The sequence below is a fragment of the Myxine glutinosa genome, chromosome 14 (assembly GCF_964187855.1).
Source record: "Myxine glutinosa chromosome 14, kmMyxGlut1.1, whole genome shotgun sequence".
NCBI classification, from domain to species: Eukaryota; Metazoa; Chordata; class Myxini; order Myxiniformes; family Myxinidae; genus Myxine; species Myxine glutinosa.
Genome location: NC_136274.1, coordinates 85,935,217 through 85,951,579, shown reverse-complemented (window position 1 = coordinate 85,951,579; position 16,363 = coordinate 85,935,217). Strand labels below are relative to the sequence as shown.

Here is a 16,363-nt window from a genome sequence, read left to right as displayed (position 1 = left end):
GATGATATGTAGAAGAAGGATGATAGGTCTATAAGAGAAAACAAATATTTGTAGTGTTTGAGTGGTCTAATGAACAACATTAAGGATAGGTACTACAGACAAAAGGTTCATAAAGATGAGGGTGGGAGAAATAGAGGTGTTTATGATTTTTGAAAAAGACAAGGGGGTAAATGACATTAGATAGGGATTTCCCATGTTAAACGGAGGTGTCCCAGAAGCAACATTATTACACTACTGGGAACGGTACATGAAACACGAACGTCCATTGCAAACTGAGGATATTGAGATTTTCAGGTTAGAGATACGTTGGAAAATGATAGAGGAGGTGTGATATAAAGGGGAGTTGAGAGATTGTCGAAAGGAAGAACAATAAGATTGCATTTTTTGAATCGGAATGATTTTAAGAGCGATTTGAAAACAGCCTTTTGAAAAGAAAAGAGAGTGAATTGCAATAGAAAAGAGAATACAACATTGGAGAAGGACGTTTATACATTTTAAAACAAAACCGTGCAGACCGTCTGGGTATTCACCAAAATGAAGCCGGAAGAACAAAGATTGCAGAATGGTTTCAAAAGGAGGAAAACAAAGACCCATTAAAGGAGATTAAGAAGCCAGGTGGAGCGGAATCCGAAGGAACGTGGAGGTGTATTTAAGCACTCGGTTAGTATGGGAGACACTCCAACAACGAACGAGGACACACAACAGCTAACTAGGGAACAGGTTCGGACTCAAAAACCCTGGTAAGAAAAATCCGACAAATACTCCCAAATTTTCAAATGAAATGGAAGTAGAAGCACAAAGTAAACACAGACACAGCAAAATAAACAGTAGAAAACGCACAAAACGACTGGGAGTACTTATCTTTAAGGAAACCAGATGAGTCCAGAAACAGCATGACCGAGCTCAAGGAACTGCAACTCCTATTTATTAGAAAATATTTTCTTCAGGGGAACCTAAACGCAAATAATTTGTTTTCTGAAAACCATTGAATATCATTCATCACGGTCTAATTTGAAGGGAAATACTTTTGAATTGTTTTTGCCAATCACAGTGTGTCAAAACAAAGCCCTAGAACGTGGATTTTCGATTTCGCCAGTGACGTCACATCATGAACTCAACTTGGTCCAAATGGCGGTTTACATGGAGAACGTTGTATTCCGAGCTCAGATTCCAATACCGATTCCACCATCATTAACGACTCTGAAGGTTCTCAGTTTGTTCAAACGGATCAGTGGGATTTTGAAGAAATTGACTGGAGACAAAATTAGTGATGGAAACACCTTTGGGGGAATTGTCGAGCCGTAATGTTTTGAGGCAGGTGCGAGCGATTCAGACGAAGATGGTGTTCCTGAAGATGGCGGTGTTAATGCAGATGGAAATGCCGGTCACATGTTCGCTGCAGATTGGTATGTTTTGTTTTTCCGTTCCGTTGACGGTTTGAGGGATTTTGTATTGATAAATCAGTCATATTAGTCCAGAAGAAGTACAGCATGGACGTGACACAGCACAACACTGACACGATAAGGCACAGACAACGCCCAAGCACACTTGGATACCGCCGACCAAATGGGCGACAAATGCTTTGGCGCACCTTAGCAGGCTGACCCCATGTCCTGTATGTTACAGGATCATCCAGTTTCATACTTTCACAAGACACCATTTGTGTCTGTGCTCGTGCTGTGCCAGTGTGTGTCGTGTTGTTAAAGTGCTGTGCCGTGTCGTGTCTTGCCGTGTGTGTAGTGTCTGTGCCGTGTCATAATGTGTCGTGAGTGCTGTGCTGTGTCGTGTCCGTGTCAGAGGGGAGAGTGGGGCCATGGGAGAGCAGAGGTGTTGGGTGGTCGTGGTTGTGAGTGTGGGGTGATTAGGGTGGTTCTTAGTGATGGAAACACTAAGGAAACACAGAAGGCAAAAAAAAAAAATTGAATCGTTTTACTCCTTACCTTTAATTTTTTTGGTATTGAGGTAAACCTTCTGCCTGTGAAATATTTTTTGAATACATCAAGTTTTAGGGGTTGTACAGTGACTCATGGTTGTTCCCGATAAGCGTTGATTTCCTGCATCCGGGAAACCTCTTGCGATGTTCTGTCACAACTTGAAGCAGATACTGGGTTTGTTGTTCATCCCTTGTCAGGAGACGATTGTACTCTTCAATGAGAGCAACTGCATACACCAAAGTACAGCTGTACTGTGTTCAATTAACTTAGAAACAACTTCAAAATGTGCAGTACATAGCAAGGTCATAGGTCAACTGTAATGGTCAAAATCACAAGTATAGCAGTGGAGAATAAATAATCAACTCCAAACATTTAGGCGAGCTAAATATGTGAAATTACAAACTCCGTGTGCAACCCCTAAATTTAGTCCAAATGGCTTAAAGTTTCACCACAAGGGTTTGTGTTTACATACAAAAAATTGTAAGTGTTAGGAGCATGACATTTCTAACTTTCATTTTGAAGAAGCATCCCAGTGGATATAGTTAGTTTGGGTGATGGTCGATGGTACATTGGGCATGGTATGGTTGTGGATATTGGGGGGCGGGGAGAGTGGGTGATGGTTGATGGGGGATTGTAGGAGGGGAATGGTGGAGAGGGGGTTGTGGTGCGCGATGGTCTTCCAGTTTTGAGCGACGGCTGTTTCTTCCGCTTAATCGTGGGGATGGCTCGATTGTGGCGGATAACCAGAAGATCGAAAGTAATTATGAATTGAAACTCTGTTGCTGTTTTTAAACTCTGCTATCATGAAACTTTTGTTTCATAACAGCGCTCTGTAAAATGCTCTGAGCACAAAAGCGAACTTCTTGTCGGACCGATCCACGCTCGTGTACTTCGGACAAACCTCGTCCAATTTCTGGCAAACTTAGTGTATTACTCCAACCACGAAGGTCGCATTGATGAGGCATATTTGCTATAAATCGAAAATTAATCGCAGCTTGAGTTCAATCATACCATGATGTAACCTGTAGACAATACGGAAATGGCGCTCGACTTCATGGTGTGACGTCATGGCTAGTCGTGAAGAAGATTTCGACTTTTAATCGCAAAATTACCTACTTTATAAATGGGAAATCTTAAAGACAAAAAGAAAAAGACATTTATTTTGTGGAGTATCAAGGGATATATTAGTGTTGAGGTGGTCTGAGCATTTGTGTTCTCCTTTAAAACAGAAGAGTTTTCTTGAAACAAGAAAAGCATGAGGGAAAAATAAAGCCCCAAGGGAAAAAAAATAAATTTAAAGTTAAACTTTTTTTTGTAAAGATTTTCTTAGTAAGGAAATGCATTTTGGCAGTGAGTTCGCTGGAACCTTCCAACTGAAGTGTTTATTTCCTTGTATTTATAATTTCACACATTCCCTTTGATGTATTGGATTTACCTTTATCGGGTTGACTTCATTTTCAAAGCACATGGACATTGGATCCGCAGTTTGATATCGTGAAGGACTCGTGCAGTGCATAGAATGCATGTTTGGCAACAGACAAGAGACTCGGAGATACTTGCAAAATATCACGTGATAAGATTGATATCACGTGATTTATCGAGCAAGGAGGATTGCAGGAGGGAGACGAGGAGGATTGCGAGAGGGAGTCGGAGGTCAAACTTGGTGCTGGGAATTGAGTGCGAAAAGCATTTACTGTGTTTACTTTGAAATTTTTCACTTTGCCGAGGGAGAAGTGGGGGGGGGGGGGGGGGGGGCGTGGCGAGCGGCGAAAGAGGTGTGTGTGTGTGTGTGTGTGTGTGCATGTGCATGCGTGAGTGCGTGCACGCACTGTGATAACAGGCTCCGGCAGTAGGTCCAGCAGATCAGCCAGAGCAGTGCTGCTGATTGATGACCTGAGTGTCCCAAATTAATCAAGATGGTTACTACCTCTGCCAGTCTGGACAGATCAGAAGCGAGGTCCGGCTCGATCGTTTGAATGTGGGATCAATGGGGGTAGAGGCGGTGGAGATGATGCAGAGGAGGTTGGAAGCGTTTTGTGTGCAGGAGACCAGATAGAAAGGAGACAGAATGAGGAGGTTAGTAGGAGGATACAAGCTGTTGCACACTGGTAGCGATAGAAGGAGTAATGGCGTGGGAATAATACTATCGGAAGAGAACAGCAAACAGCAGGCCAGAGTGGAACGTTTGGAGGAACGGATAGTTATGGCTTGGGTGGTGAGACAGAGGCAAATTGTATGTGTTATGTCGGTACATGGGCCACAAATGGGAAGGAAGGAGTGGGGCGGAGAAACAGGAATTCAGGGATGCACTGGAGAGGATGATGGGAATGGTTGAGATGGAGGTGATGCTGTGCGTTGTGGGGGATTTAACGCGCATGCCGGAATGGCGGAGCCGGGTGAAGAAGAATATGTTGCTAAATTTAGTTGGGGAACGAGGAATAGAGGATCAAGAGCTGGTGACAAGGAAGGAATGGAATGGCCAGAGCGGGTTCATTCTTTCAAAGCGTGAAAGCGACACTATTACCTATAGGAGTGGACAGCATAGAACAGAACTGGATTTGGTGGTGGTAAGGAAGCGACAGCTGTGGAGGGCTAAGGATTGTAAGGCAGTGGCGGGAGAGCATGTTACCACCCAGCACAAGCCTGTCTCCGAGTCTCTCGTCTGTTACCAAACATGCATTATATGCACTGGACGAGTCCTTCACGATATCAGACTGCGGATCCAATGTCCTTGTGCTTTGAAAATGAAGTCACCCCGATAAAGGGAAAGAAGGCCGATGACACTGTCCCGAGAGAGACCAAGATCTGGAGAAGGCGACACCGAGATTGATGGGAGTGCCGGAAGCAGAAGTTAGATTAGTGGAAGGGATGTACAAGGGAATGAAGGGAAGAGTTTTGGTTGGTCCTGGGATTTCAGAGGCCTTCAGTGTGAACATCGGATTGAGGTAGGGAAACACTCTCAGCCCACTCATGTTTATCATGGTGATGGAGCTAGTAAGCAGGAAGGTGAACAGGATGGGTGGTATGCGGACGACATGCCTAATGTGGTGGAGAGTACGTGGGTGATGCAGAAAGTTGTGGCACTGACAGATAACAACAGAGGCTGCAGGTTTGTGAGAACAACTGGGTCAGGGGGATTGTGGAAATGAAGAGGATGGATAGAAGGAGAATGGATAAACTGAGGGAGGAGATTGATGTACAGATGACCTTCATGGGGAGACTGGTGAAATGTCGGCTGATTTTGGGCTGGAAACATGGTGTGGATGGAGGAAGAGAGAATGGCAAAGAGAGCGGATAGGTTGAAGGAGCAAGTTCGGAGGAAAAGAGGTAGACTGAGGTTAAGATGGGAGTATTGTGTGAGGAGAGATGTCAGTAAGGTGGGGGTGGTTGGAGAGAGGTGGCGGAGGACAGAGGGAAGTGGTGGAGCATTGTGGTCAAGGCAGGGCAGGAGCTTGATACCGTTGGACCTCACCCCTTATAAAGGGGGGAGGATGGGGAAGTGGAGGAGGAGGATGGGGGAGCGGAGGGGGAGGAGGATGGGGGAGCGGAGGGGGAGGAGGATGGGGGAGTGGAGGGGGAGCGGAGGGGGAGGAGGATGGGGGAGTGGAGGGGGAGGAGGAGGGAGAGAGGAGGAATAGGTGGAGGTGGAAAAGGAAAAGGGGGAGGAGGAGGAGGAGGAGAAGATATAGGACGATTCCTTTCTCCTAAAGACGAGAAGAAAAATACATAAAATGTCATAGCCCCTGTGGTTTTAGTAATTTTGCTGTATGGAGTTAAAGCCCACCCAGTCAGCCATCTTTGGTCATATTATAAAACAAAATCTTCGACATATATGTATACTCATGTATTGTCTTTGTGTCAAGTTTGAACAAAATCGGTCCATGCATGTCGAGAAATGGTTGGGGACACGTTTAAGTAACAAAATGGCCGCCATTCGGCCATCTTGGATCTGATCTCAGAAAACAATGATGTGCATATGTAAGCCGTCATTCATTATCTGTGTGTCAAGTATGAACAAGATTGGTGAATGCATTTCTGAGAAATGGTTGAGGACGTGTTCAATATCTGGCTTTTTACAACTGAAATGGCCACCAGTCTACCAGTCGGCCATCTTAGATTGCATCGCGAATCAAAATGATGTGCATGTCCATGCCGTCACTTGCTGTGCTTGTGCCAGGTTTGAACAAATTCAGACCATGCATGTTCAATAAATGGTTGGTGACATGTTTAAGTAACAAAATGGCCACCAGTCAGCCATCTTAGATTGCATCGCGAATCAAAATGGTGTGCATTTGTATACCATCATGTATTGTCATTGTGCTGAGTATGAAACAAATTCGGTCCATACATCCGAGATATGGTTGCGGACAGACGGACGGACGAGACCCAACCCATAAGCCCCCGTTTAGGACTAAGTTTAACGGGGGAAAATAAAGGTCTTTCTTCAAGGAGGGCCCTTGATATTAGCACAAAGGGATTTAGGGAATCCCATGGTTATCTGCCCCAGAACCACTATCTGCACGACTTGCCACATTATACTGCGGTGTGGAGGTCATTTAACTTATTTGTAAAAGAAAACAAATTGTGCAATGCAATTTTCCAGTGGTTTCTTTTTCCCGTTTAGGCGCGGCACACGGGCTGGCCGCCATATTGCAGGTGCTTCTCCTTCATGCGAGACTGCTGTCGGAAGCTGAATGCTCCCTCGTCTGGGCCTCCGTCGACTTCCTCCTAATGCTGGAGCGTGATGGAAACTGGCCTCCTGTTATGTGTGAACAGATCAGGAGCGACGACGATCAATTGGTTCATTGGTGCCACGGCGCTCCAGGTCATGCTCAATTTGTAACAATCCGTGTTTTTTTTATTTTATCAAATTGTCCAACTGATTCATGGAAACGTTTTTGCCTCGTGCCATCAGTTAAATAACTTGCTCTGAGGTGTACTCTGACTTCTTTTTTTTGCCTACAGGCGTCGCACTGTTGTTTGTCAAAGCGTTCCAGCTGAGCGGTCGGCCGCAGTATCTGGCCGCGTGCGAAAGGGCCGCTCAGTGCGTTTGGAACAAGGGGCTGCTTCTCAAAGGGCCTGGGACCTGCCATGGGGTCGCTGGAAATGGTTACCTATTTTTGGTGCTGTACCGTTTGACGCAAGATCCCAAATACTTTTACAGAGCATGGAGGTAGGTGGTAGTTATGTCACCCATGAACCTCCATCACTCGCTGTCACTAAAACACTTTTTCTGCGCAAGCAGTTATTCCGCACTTGGGTCACTTTTTGCTTGGCGAGGTACCTGGTCATAGTTTTGAACATGGGATGCTAAACCTTAATAATTTGTTGAAAAGTTAACTTTAATTCATGAAGACGCAGTTAAACAATGAATCTTTTGTTGTTACCCTGCATAGTGTGTGGTGATACAATACGCTCTCACAGGGCTGGTTTGTTGATTACTCATTGAGTCCTTTTTGTTTTTGACAAACGAGTGAAATGGTTAAATGTACTTGGTGTACAAACTTGGAATAGTGAGACACAGGATGTTTCCAATACTGAAGGGGAAGAACTATGGCCTGGCCGTTAATACTGAAGGGGAATAATAATGGAATAGACGGATGGTGAATGGTTAGAACAATGGAATGGTAATTTAGAACAATGAAGGGGAAGAACAATGGAATGGTAAGAACAATGGAATGGTAATTTAGAATAATGAAGGAGAAGAACAATGGAATGGTAATTTAGAACAATGAAGGGGAAGAACAATGGAATGGTAATTTTGAACAATGAAGGGGAAGAACAATGTACTGGATGGTTACAATGCTGAATGGTAAGAACAATGGAATGGTCATTAAGAACAAGCGTTATGCCTAGGTCCCCCGTCGGGGAAGTGATGTGAGTTGACAAAGTGGAACACGCAGAAAACATGCTATATGATATGATATTTCGCTCACAAGGGTCAGACATACATGGAGGCGGCCATCTTGGATTTTGACATGGCGACCCAATTTTCAATAGCGTTCTTCCTTATGCCTAGATACACCCACACACCAGAAGGTACTTCGCTTATTTTTCAAGCTATTTCGCTCACAAGGTTCAGACATACATGGAGGCGGCCATCTTGGATTTTGACATGGCGACCCACTTTAAAATAGCGGTCTTCCTTATGCCGAGATACACCCACACACCAAATTAGAAGTTGGTACTTCGCTTATCTTTCAAGATATTCTTCTCACAAGATTCAGACATACATGGCAGCGGCCATCTTGGATTTTGACGTGGCAACCCAATTTTAAACAGCGTTCTTCCTTATGCCGAGATACACCCACACACCAAATTAGAAGTTGGAACTTCGCTTGTTTTTCAAGATATGCAGGTTACAAGGTTCAGACATACATGGCATCAGACATACATGGCGGCGGCCATCTTGGATTTTGACGTGGGTTGCATCCACACAACAAATTCGAATGCGGTCCTTCGCTTACGCATGCACGCCTGCACGCACGCACGGACGGACGGACACACGGACGGAGGGGAAAGCCATAGTCCCCCTTTCGCTCCGCTGAGCGACGGGGTACAACAATGAAGGGGAAGAACAATGGAATGGTAATTTAGAACAATGAAGGGAAAGAACAATGTACTGGATGGTTACAATGCTGAATGGTTAGAACAATGGAATGGTAATTTAGAACAATGAAGGGGAAGAACAATGGAATGGTAATTTAGAACAATGAAGGGAAAGAACAATGTACTGGATGGTTACAATGCTGAATGGTAAGAACAATGGAATGGTAATTTAGAACAATGAAGGGGAAGAACAATGTACTGGATGGTTACAATGCTGAATGGTAAGAACAATGGAATGGTAATTTAGAACAATGAAGGGGAAGAACAATGTACTGGATGGTTACAATGCTGAATGGTAAGAACAATGGAATGGTAATTTAGAACAATGAAGGGGAAGAACAATGTACTGGATGGTTACAATGCTGAATGGTAAGAACAATGGAATGGTAATTTAGAACAATGAAGGGGAAGAACAATGTACTGGATGGTTACAATGCTGAAGCGGAAGAACAACAACACGCTTGTCTTGTTCGTTGTTTTTGCTGCCGTTGAGGGTTATTCCAAAATGATGTGAAAATCAATTGTTGTAATTGGTTTGTAGCACACGGTGTTCATTTGCATGAAGGAAGTGGCATCGATAATGCAATTTGTGCATCCTTTATTCTGAAGGTCCCCTTTTGATTCTCCTCAAGGTTCATGGAGTTCATGTTCACGGAAGAGTTTTGTCGTGGTGCCCGCACTCCGGACTCTCCCTACAGCCTATTTGAGGGCCTGGCCGGGACCGCTTGCTTCCTGCTCGACGTGATCAAACCAGAAGGAGCCGAGTTTCCTCTCTATGCCACATTGTGATCGTCGGCATGATGTACGTTGGGTTTCCACAATCGATGGTACTTTGCTCCTCTCTGCCCTGACCAAAGGCTCAGAGGAAGAATAAAAGATGCTGATCGTTATGGTTTCAAGTATGCAACAACTACTTAAACGGTACCAATTAATACCACTTTGGGGTGAAAGTAGAGCTGCAATAAACCCGATTAATCATCAAGGTAAAATTGAGAACAAACAAAAAAACGCGCATCTTGTTCAATGCCTTCATTTTAAACTAAAAATATCAAACAAAAAAACACGCATCTCGCTCAATGCCTTCATTTTAAACTAAAAAGATCAAACAAAAAAACACGCATCCTGTTCAATGCCCCCATTTTAAACTAAAAAGATCAAACAAAAAAACGTGCATCTTGTTCAATGCCTTCATTTTAAGCTAAAAAGATCAAACAAAAAAACGCGCATCTTGTTCAATGCCTTCATTTTAAACTAAAAAGATCAAACAAAAAAACGCGCATCTTGTTCAATGCCTCCATTTTAAACTAAAAAGATCAAACAAAAAAACGCGCATCTTGTGCAATGCCTTCATTTTAAACTAAAAAGATCAAACAAAGAAACGCGCATCTTGTTCAATGCCTTCATTTTAAACTAAAAAGGTCAAACAAAAAACGCACATCTTGTTCAATGCCTCCATTTAAAAACTAAAAAGATCAAACAAAAAAACACGCATCTTGTGCAATGCCTTCATTTTAAACTAAAAAGATCAAACAAAGAAACGCGCATCTCATTCAATGCCTTCATTTTCAACTAAAAAGATCAAACAAAAAAACGCGCATCTTGTTCAATGCCTCCATTTAAAAACTAAAAATATCAAACAAAAAAAATGCGCATCTTGTTCAATGCCTTCATTTTAAACTAAAAAGATCAAACAAAACAACACGCATCTTGTTCAATGCCTTCATTTTAAACTAAAAAGATCAAACAAAAACCACGCATCTTGTTCAATGCCTTCATTTTAAACTAAAAAGATGAAACAAAAAAACGCGCATCTTGTTCAATGCCTTCATTTTAAACTAAAAAGATCAAACAAAAAACGCGCATCTTGTTCAAAGCCTTCATTTTAAACTAAAAAGATCAAACAAAGAAACGCGCATCTTGTTCAATGTCTTCATTTTAAACTAAAAAGATGAAACAAAGAAACGCGCATCTCGTTCAATGCCTTCATTTTAAACTAAAAAGATCAAACAAATAAACGCGCATCTTGTTCAATGCCTTCATTTTAAACTAAAAAGTTCAAACAAAAAAACGCGCATCTTGTTCAATGCCTTCATTTTAAACTACAGAGATGAAACAAAGAAACGCGCATCTCGTTCAATGCCTTCATTTTAAACTAAAATCCACTTTTACTAAAACTTCTTTTAGTAAAAGATCAAACAATTACTAAAACTTCCTTGTCCATCCACTTTCTGAATAATCTTCTCCAAGAAGTTCTGTCACTCAAGCTTTTGGGTCTCACTATCTGCCATGATCTTTCCTGGGAAAACCACATTTCAAATCTGGCCTCCAAAGCCAGTCGCCGATTGGGCATCCTCCGTCGTGCGAAGTCCTTCCTTGGCACACCTGAGCTCCTCACCACATACAAGGCTTTCATCCGCAGCTCAATGGAATACTGCTCTCCCCTCTGGGTTGGTGCTCCTGCCTCACACCTAGCTCGTCTTCACGCTGTTGAAACCAAAGCATTCAGAATCATTGGAATCTCCCGCGATGAAGCTAACTCCATGGGCCTTTCACTCACTCACCGCAGGCAGGTTGGTGGTCTTTCCGTCTTCTACCGACTCCTCTCTGGCCTTGCCCCCCCAGCTCTCTCTGGGCTCTGTCCCGCAAATATTCCTACAGGTCGCACAAGATCTGCCTGCAACCCTCTTATGGTCAAACTGCCAAAATCAAGACTCTCTGCTCACCTTCACTCCTTCATTCCTCTTTTCTCCCGCCTCTGGAACAAACTCCCTCACTCTCTTCAATCCCACTCCACCCTCCAGGTCTTTAAAACAGCTGTTCACCACCATCTCTTATCTTCCCCCATCCAAAACCTTGATCTTTTCTACCCCCGCTAATTTCACCCCAATTCCACTTTTTTGAAATACCAACTTCTGCCCTGGAAGTCCTTGGTGTCCTTGTGTTTTATACTTCTCCCTCCCCCCCCCCACCCCCCTTCCCACGCCTCCTCCCCCCCAAGCCCTCTCCCTTCCACACATCTCCCTGCTCTCAAATGTTGTGTTTGTGTGCTTCCCCTTCTCTCCCCATCTTGTTTTCCGCTCCCTCTTTTTATATATTTTGTTTGTCTGGTTGATTTGTTTGTGAAGTAAATGTTAGCTCTTTCTCAAGCCTCGATTCAGTATACAAAAAAAAAGAAGAAAAAAAAGATGAACAAAGAAACGCGCATCTCGTTCAATGCCTTCATTTTAAACTAAAAAGATCAAACAAAAAAACGCGCATCTTGTTCAATGCCTTCATTTTAAACTAAAAAGATCAAACAAAGAAACGCGCATCTCGTTCAATGCCTTCATTTTAAACTAAAAAGATCAAACAAAAAAACGCGCATCTTGTTCAATGCCTTCATTTTAAACTAAAAAGATCAAACAAAAAAACGCGCATCTTGTTCAATGCCTTCATTTTAAACTAAAAAGATCAAACAAAAAAACGCGCATCTTGTTCAATGCCTTCATTTTAAACTAAAAAGATCAAACAAAAAAACACGCATCTCGTTCTCAATGCCTTCATTTTAAACTGAAAAGGTCAAACAAAAAAACGCGCATCTCGTTCAATGCCTTCATTTTAAACCAAAAAGATCAAACAAAAAAACGCGCATCTCATTCAATGCCTTCATTTTAAACTAAAAAGATCAAACAAAAAAACGCGCATCTTGTTCAATGCCTTCATTTTAAACTAAAAAGATCAAACAAAAAAACGCGCATCTTGTTCAATGCCTTCATTTTAAACTAAAAAGATCAAACAAAAAAACACGCATCTCGTTCTCAATGCCTTCATTTTAAACTGAAAAGGTCAAACAAAAAAACGCGCATCTCGTTCAATGCCTTCATTTTAAACCAAAAAGATCAAACAAAAAAACGCGCATCTCATTCAATGCCTTCATTTTAAACTAAAAAGATCAAACAAAGAAACGCGCATCTTGTTCAATGCCTTCATTTTAAACTAAAAAGATCAAACAAAAAAACGCGCATCTTGTTCAATGCCTTCATTTTAAACTAAAAAGATCAAACAAAAAAACGCGCATCTTGTTCAATGCCTTCATTTTAAACTAAAAAGATCAAACAAAAAAACACGCATCTCGTTCTCAATGCCTTCATTTTAAACTGAAAAGGTCAAACAAAAAAACGCGCATCTCGTTCAATGCCTTCATTTTAAACCAAAAAGATCAAACAAAAAAACGCGCATCTCATTCAATGCCTTCATTTTAAACTAAAAAGATCAAACAAAAAAACGCGCATCTCGTTCTCAATGCCTTCATTTTAAACTGAAAAGGTCAAACAAAAAAACGCGCATCTCGTTCAATGCCTTCATTTTAAACTAAAAAGATGAAACAAAGAAACGCACATCTCGTTCAATGCCTTCATTTTAAACTAAAAAGATCAAACAAACAAACGCGCATCTTGTTCAATGCCTTCATTTTAAACTAAAAAGATGAAACAAAGAAACGCGCATCTCGTTCAATGCCTTCATTTTAAACTAAAAAGATTGTAAAAACGCGCATCTTGTTGAATGCCTTCATTTTAAACTAAAATCCACTTTTACTAAAACTTATTTTAGTAAAAGATCAAACAATTACTAAAACTTCCTTGTCCATCCACTTTCTGAATAATCTTCTCCAAGAAGTTCTGTCACTCAAGCTTTTGGGTCTCACTATCTGCCATGATCTTTCCTGGGAAAACCACATTTCAAATCTGGCCTCCAAAGCCAGTCGCCGATTGGGCATCCTCCGTCGTGCGAAGTCCTTCCTTGGCACACCTGAGCTCCTCACCACATACAAGGCTTTCATCCGCAGCTCAATGGAATACTGCTCTCCCCTCTGGGTTGGTGCTCCTGCCTCACACCGAGCTCGTCTTCACGCTGTTGAAACCAAAGCATTCAGAATCATTGGAATCTCCCGCGATGAAGCTAACTCCATGGGCCTTTCACTCACTCACCGCAGGCAGGTTGGTGGTCTTTCCGTCTTCTACCGACTCCTCTCTGGCCTTGCCCCCCCAGCTCTCTCTGGGCTCTGTCCCGCAAATATTCCTACAGGTCGCACAAGATCTGCCTGCAACCCTCTTATGGTCAAACTGCCAAAATCAAGACTCTCTGCTCACCTTCACTCCTTCATTCCTCTTTTCTCCCGCCTCTGGAACAAACTCCCTCACTCTCTTCAATCCCACTCCACCCTCCAGGTCTTTAAAACAGCTGTTCACCACCATCTCTTATCTTCCCCCATCCAAAACCTTGATCTTTTCTACCCCCGCTAATTTCACCCCAATTCCACTTTTTTGAAATACCAACTTCTGCCCTGGAAGTCCTTGGTGTCCTTGTGTTTTATACTTCTCCCTCCCCCCCCCCACCCCCCTTCCCATGCCTCCTCCCCCCCAAGCCCTCTCCCTTCCACACATCTCCCTGCTCTCAAATGTTGTGTTTGTGTGCTTCCCCTTCTCTCCCCATCTTGTTTTCCGCTCCCTCTTTTTATATATTTTGTTTGTCTGGTTGATTTGTTTGTGAAGTAAATGTTAGCTCTTTCTCAAGCCTCGATTCAGTATACAAAAAAAAAGAAGAAAAAAAAGATGAACAAAGAAACGCGCATCTCGTTCAATGCCTTCATTTTAAACTAAAAAGATCAAACAAAGAAACGCGCATCTTGTTCAATGCCTTCATTTTAAACTAAAAAGATCAAACAAAAAAACGCGCATCTTGTTCAATGCCTTCATTTTAAACTAAAAAGATCAAACAAAAAAACACGCATCTCGTTCTCAATGCCTTCATTTTAAACTGAAAAGGTCAAACAAAAAAACACGCATCTCGTTCAATGCCTTCATTTTAAACCAAAAAGATCAAACAAAAAAACGCGCATCTCATTCAATGCCTTCATTTTAAACTAAAAAGATCAAACAAAAAAACGCGCATCTTGTTCAATGCCTTCATTTTAAACTAAAAAGATCAAACAAAAAAACGCGCATCTTGTTCAATGCCTTCATTTTAAACTAAAAAGATCAAACAAAAAAACACGCATCTCGTTCTCAATGCCTTCATTTTAAACTGAAAAGGTCAAACAAAAAAACGCGCATCTCGTTCAATGCCTTCATTTTAAACCAAAAAGATCAAACAAAAAAACGCGCATCTCATTCAATGCCTTCATTTTAAACTAAAAAGATCAAACAAAGAAACGCGCATCTTGTTCAATGCCTTCATTTTAAACTAAAAAGATCAAACAAAAAAACGCGCATCTTGTTCAATGCCTTCATTTTAAACTAAAAAGATCAAACAAAAAAACGCGCATCTTGTTCAATGCCTTCATTTTAAACTAAAAAGATCAAACAAAAAAACACGCATCTCGTTCTCAATGCCTTCATTTTAAACTGAAAAGGTCAAACAAAAAAACGCGCATCTCGTTCAATGCCTTCATTTTAAACCAAAAAGATCAAACAAAAAAACGCGCATCTCATTCAATGCCTTCATTTTAAACTAAAAAGATCAAACAAAAAAACGCGCATCTTGTTCAATGCCTTCATTTTAAACTAAAAAGATCAAACAAAAAAACGCGCATCTTGTTCAATGCCTTCATTTTAAACTAAAAAGATCAAACAAAAAAACACGCATCTCGTTCTCAATGCCTTCATTTTAAACTGAAAAGGTCAAACAAAAAAACGCGCATCTCGTTCAATGCCTTCATTTTAAACCAAAAAGATCAAACAAAAAAACGCGCATCTCATTCAATGCCTTCATTTTAAACTAAAAAGATCAAACAAAAAAACGCGCATCTTGTTCAATGCCTTCATTTTAAACTAAAAAGATCAAACAAAAAAACGCGCATCTTGTTCAATGCCTTCATTTTAAACTAAAAAGATCAAACAAAAAAACACGCATCTCGTTCTCAATGCCTTCATTTTAAACTGAAAAGGTCAAACAAAAAAACGCGCATCTCGTTCAATGCCTTCATTTTAAACCAAAAAGATCAAACAAAAAAACGCGCATCTCATTCAATGCCTTCATTTTAAACTAAAAAGATCAAACAAAAAAATGCGCATCTTGTTCAATGCCTTCATTTTAAACTAAAAAGATCAAACAAAAAAACGCGCATCTTGTTCAATGCCTTCATTTTAAACTACAGAGATGAAACAAAGAAACGCGCATCTCGTTCAATGCCTTCATTTTAAACTAAAAAGATTGTAAAAACGCGCATCTTGTTGAATGCCTTCATTTTAAACTAAAATCCACTTTTACTAAAACTTCTTTTAGTAAAAGATCAAACAATTACTAAAACTTCCTTGTCCATCCACTTTCTGAATAATCTTCTCCAAGAAGTTCTGTCACTCAAGCTTTTGGGTCTCACTATCTGCCATGATCTTTCCTGGGAAAACCACATTTCAAATCTGGCCTCCAAAGCCAGTCGCCGATTGGGCATCCTCCGTCGTGCGAAGTCCTTCCTTGGCACACCTGAGCTCCTCACCACATACAAGGCTTTCATCCGCAGCTCAATGGAATACTGCTCTCCCCTCTGGGTTGGTGCTCCTGCCTCACACCTAGCTCGTCTTCACGCTGTTGAAACCAAAGCATTCAGAATCATTGGAATCTCCCGCGATGAAGCTAACTCAATGGGCCTTTCACTCACTCACCGCAGGCAGGTTGGTGGTCTTTCCGTCTTCTACCGACTCCTCTCTGGCCTTGCCCCCCCAGCTCTCTCTGGGCTCTGTCCCGCAAATATTCCTACAGGTCGCACAAGATCTGCCTGCAACCCTCTTATGGTCAAACTGCCAAAATCAAGACTCTCTGCTCACCTTCACTCCTTCATTCCT

The 16,363-nt window shown here is 41.8% G+C and overlaps 1 protein-coding gene across 1 annotated transcript in view; it reads left to right on the top strand.

Annotated features, from left to right (window-relative positions):
* Nucleotides 1–9,433, top strand: part of LOC137439981 (lanC-like protein 3) — a 44,910-nt gene extending 35,477 nt beyond the window's left edge. Inside the window, exons 5-7 of the mRNA XM_078768544.1 lie at nt 6,559–6,759; nt 6,900–7,107; nt 9,176–9,433. Of these exons, the coding sequence (XP_078624670.1) occupies nt 6,559–6,759; nt 6,900–7,107; nt 9,176–9,332 (566 nt within the window). The 3' untranslated portion in view covers nt 9,333–9,433. The remainder of the gene's footprint in view (nt 1–6,558; nt 6,760–6,899; nt 7,108–9,175) is intronic.
* The last annotated feature ends 6,930 nt before the right edge of the window (nt 9,434–16,363 follow it).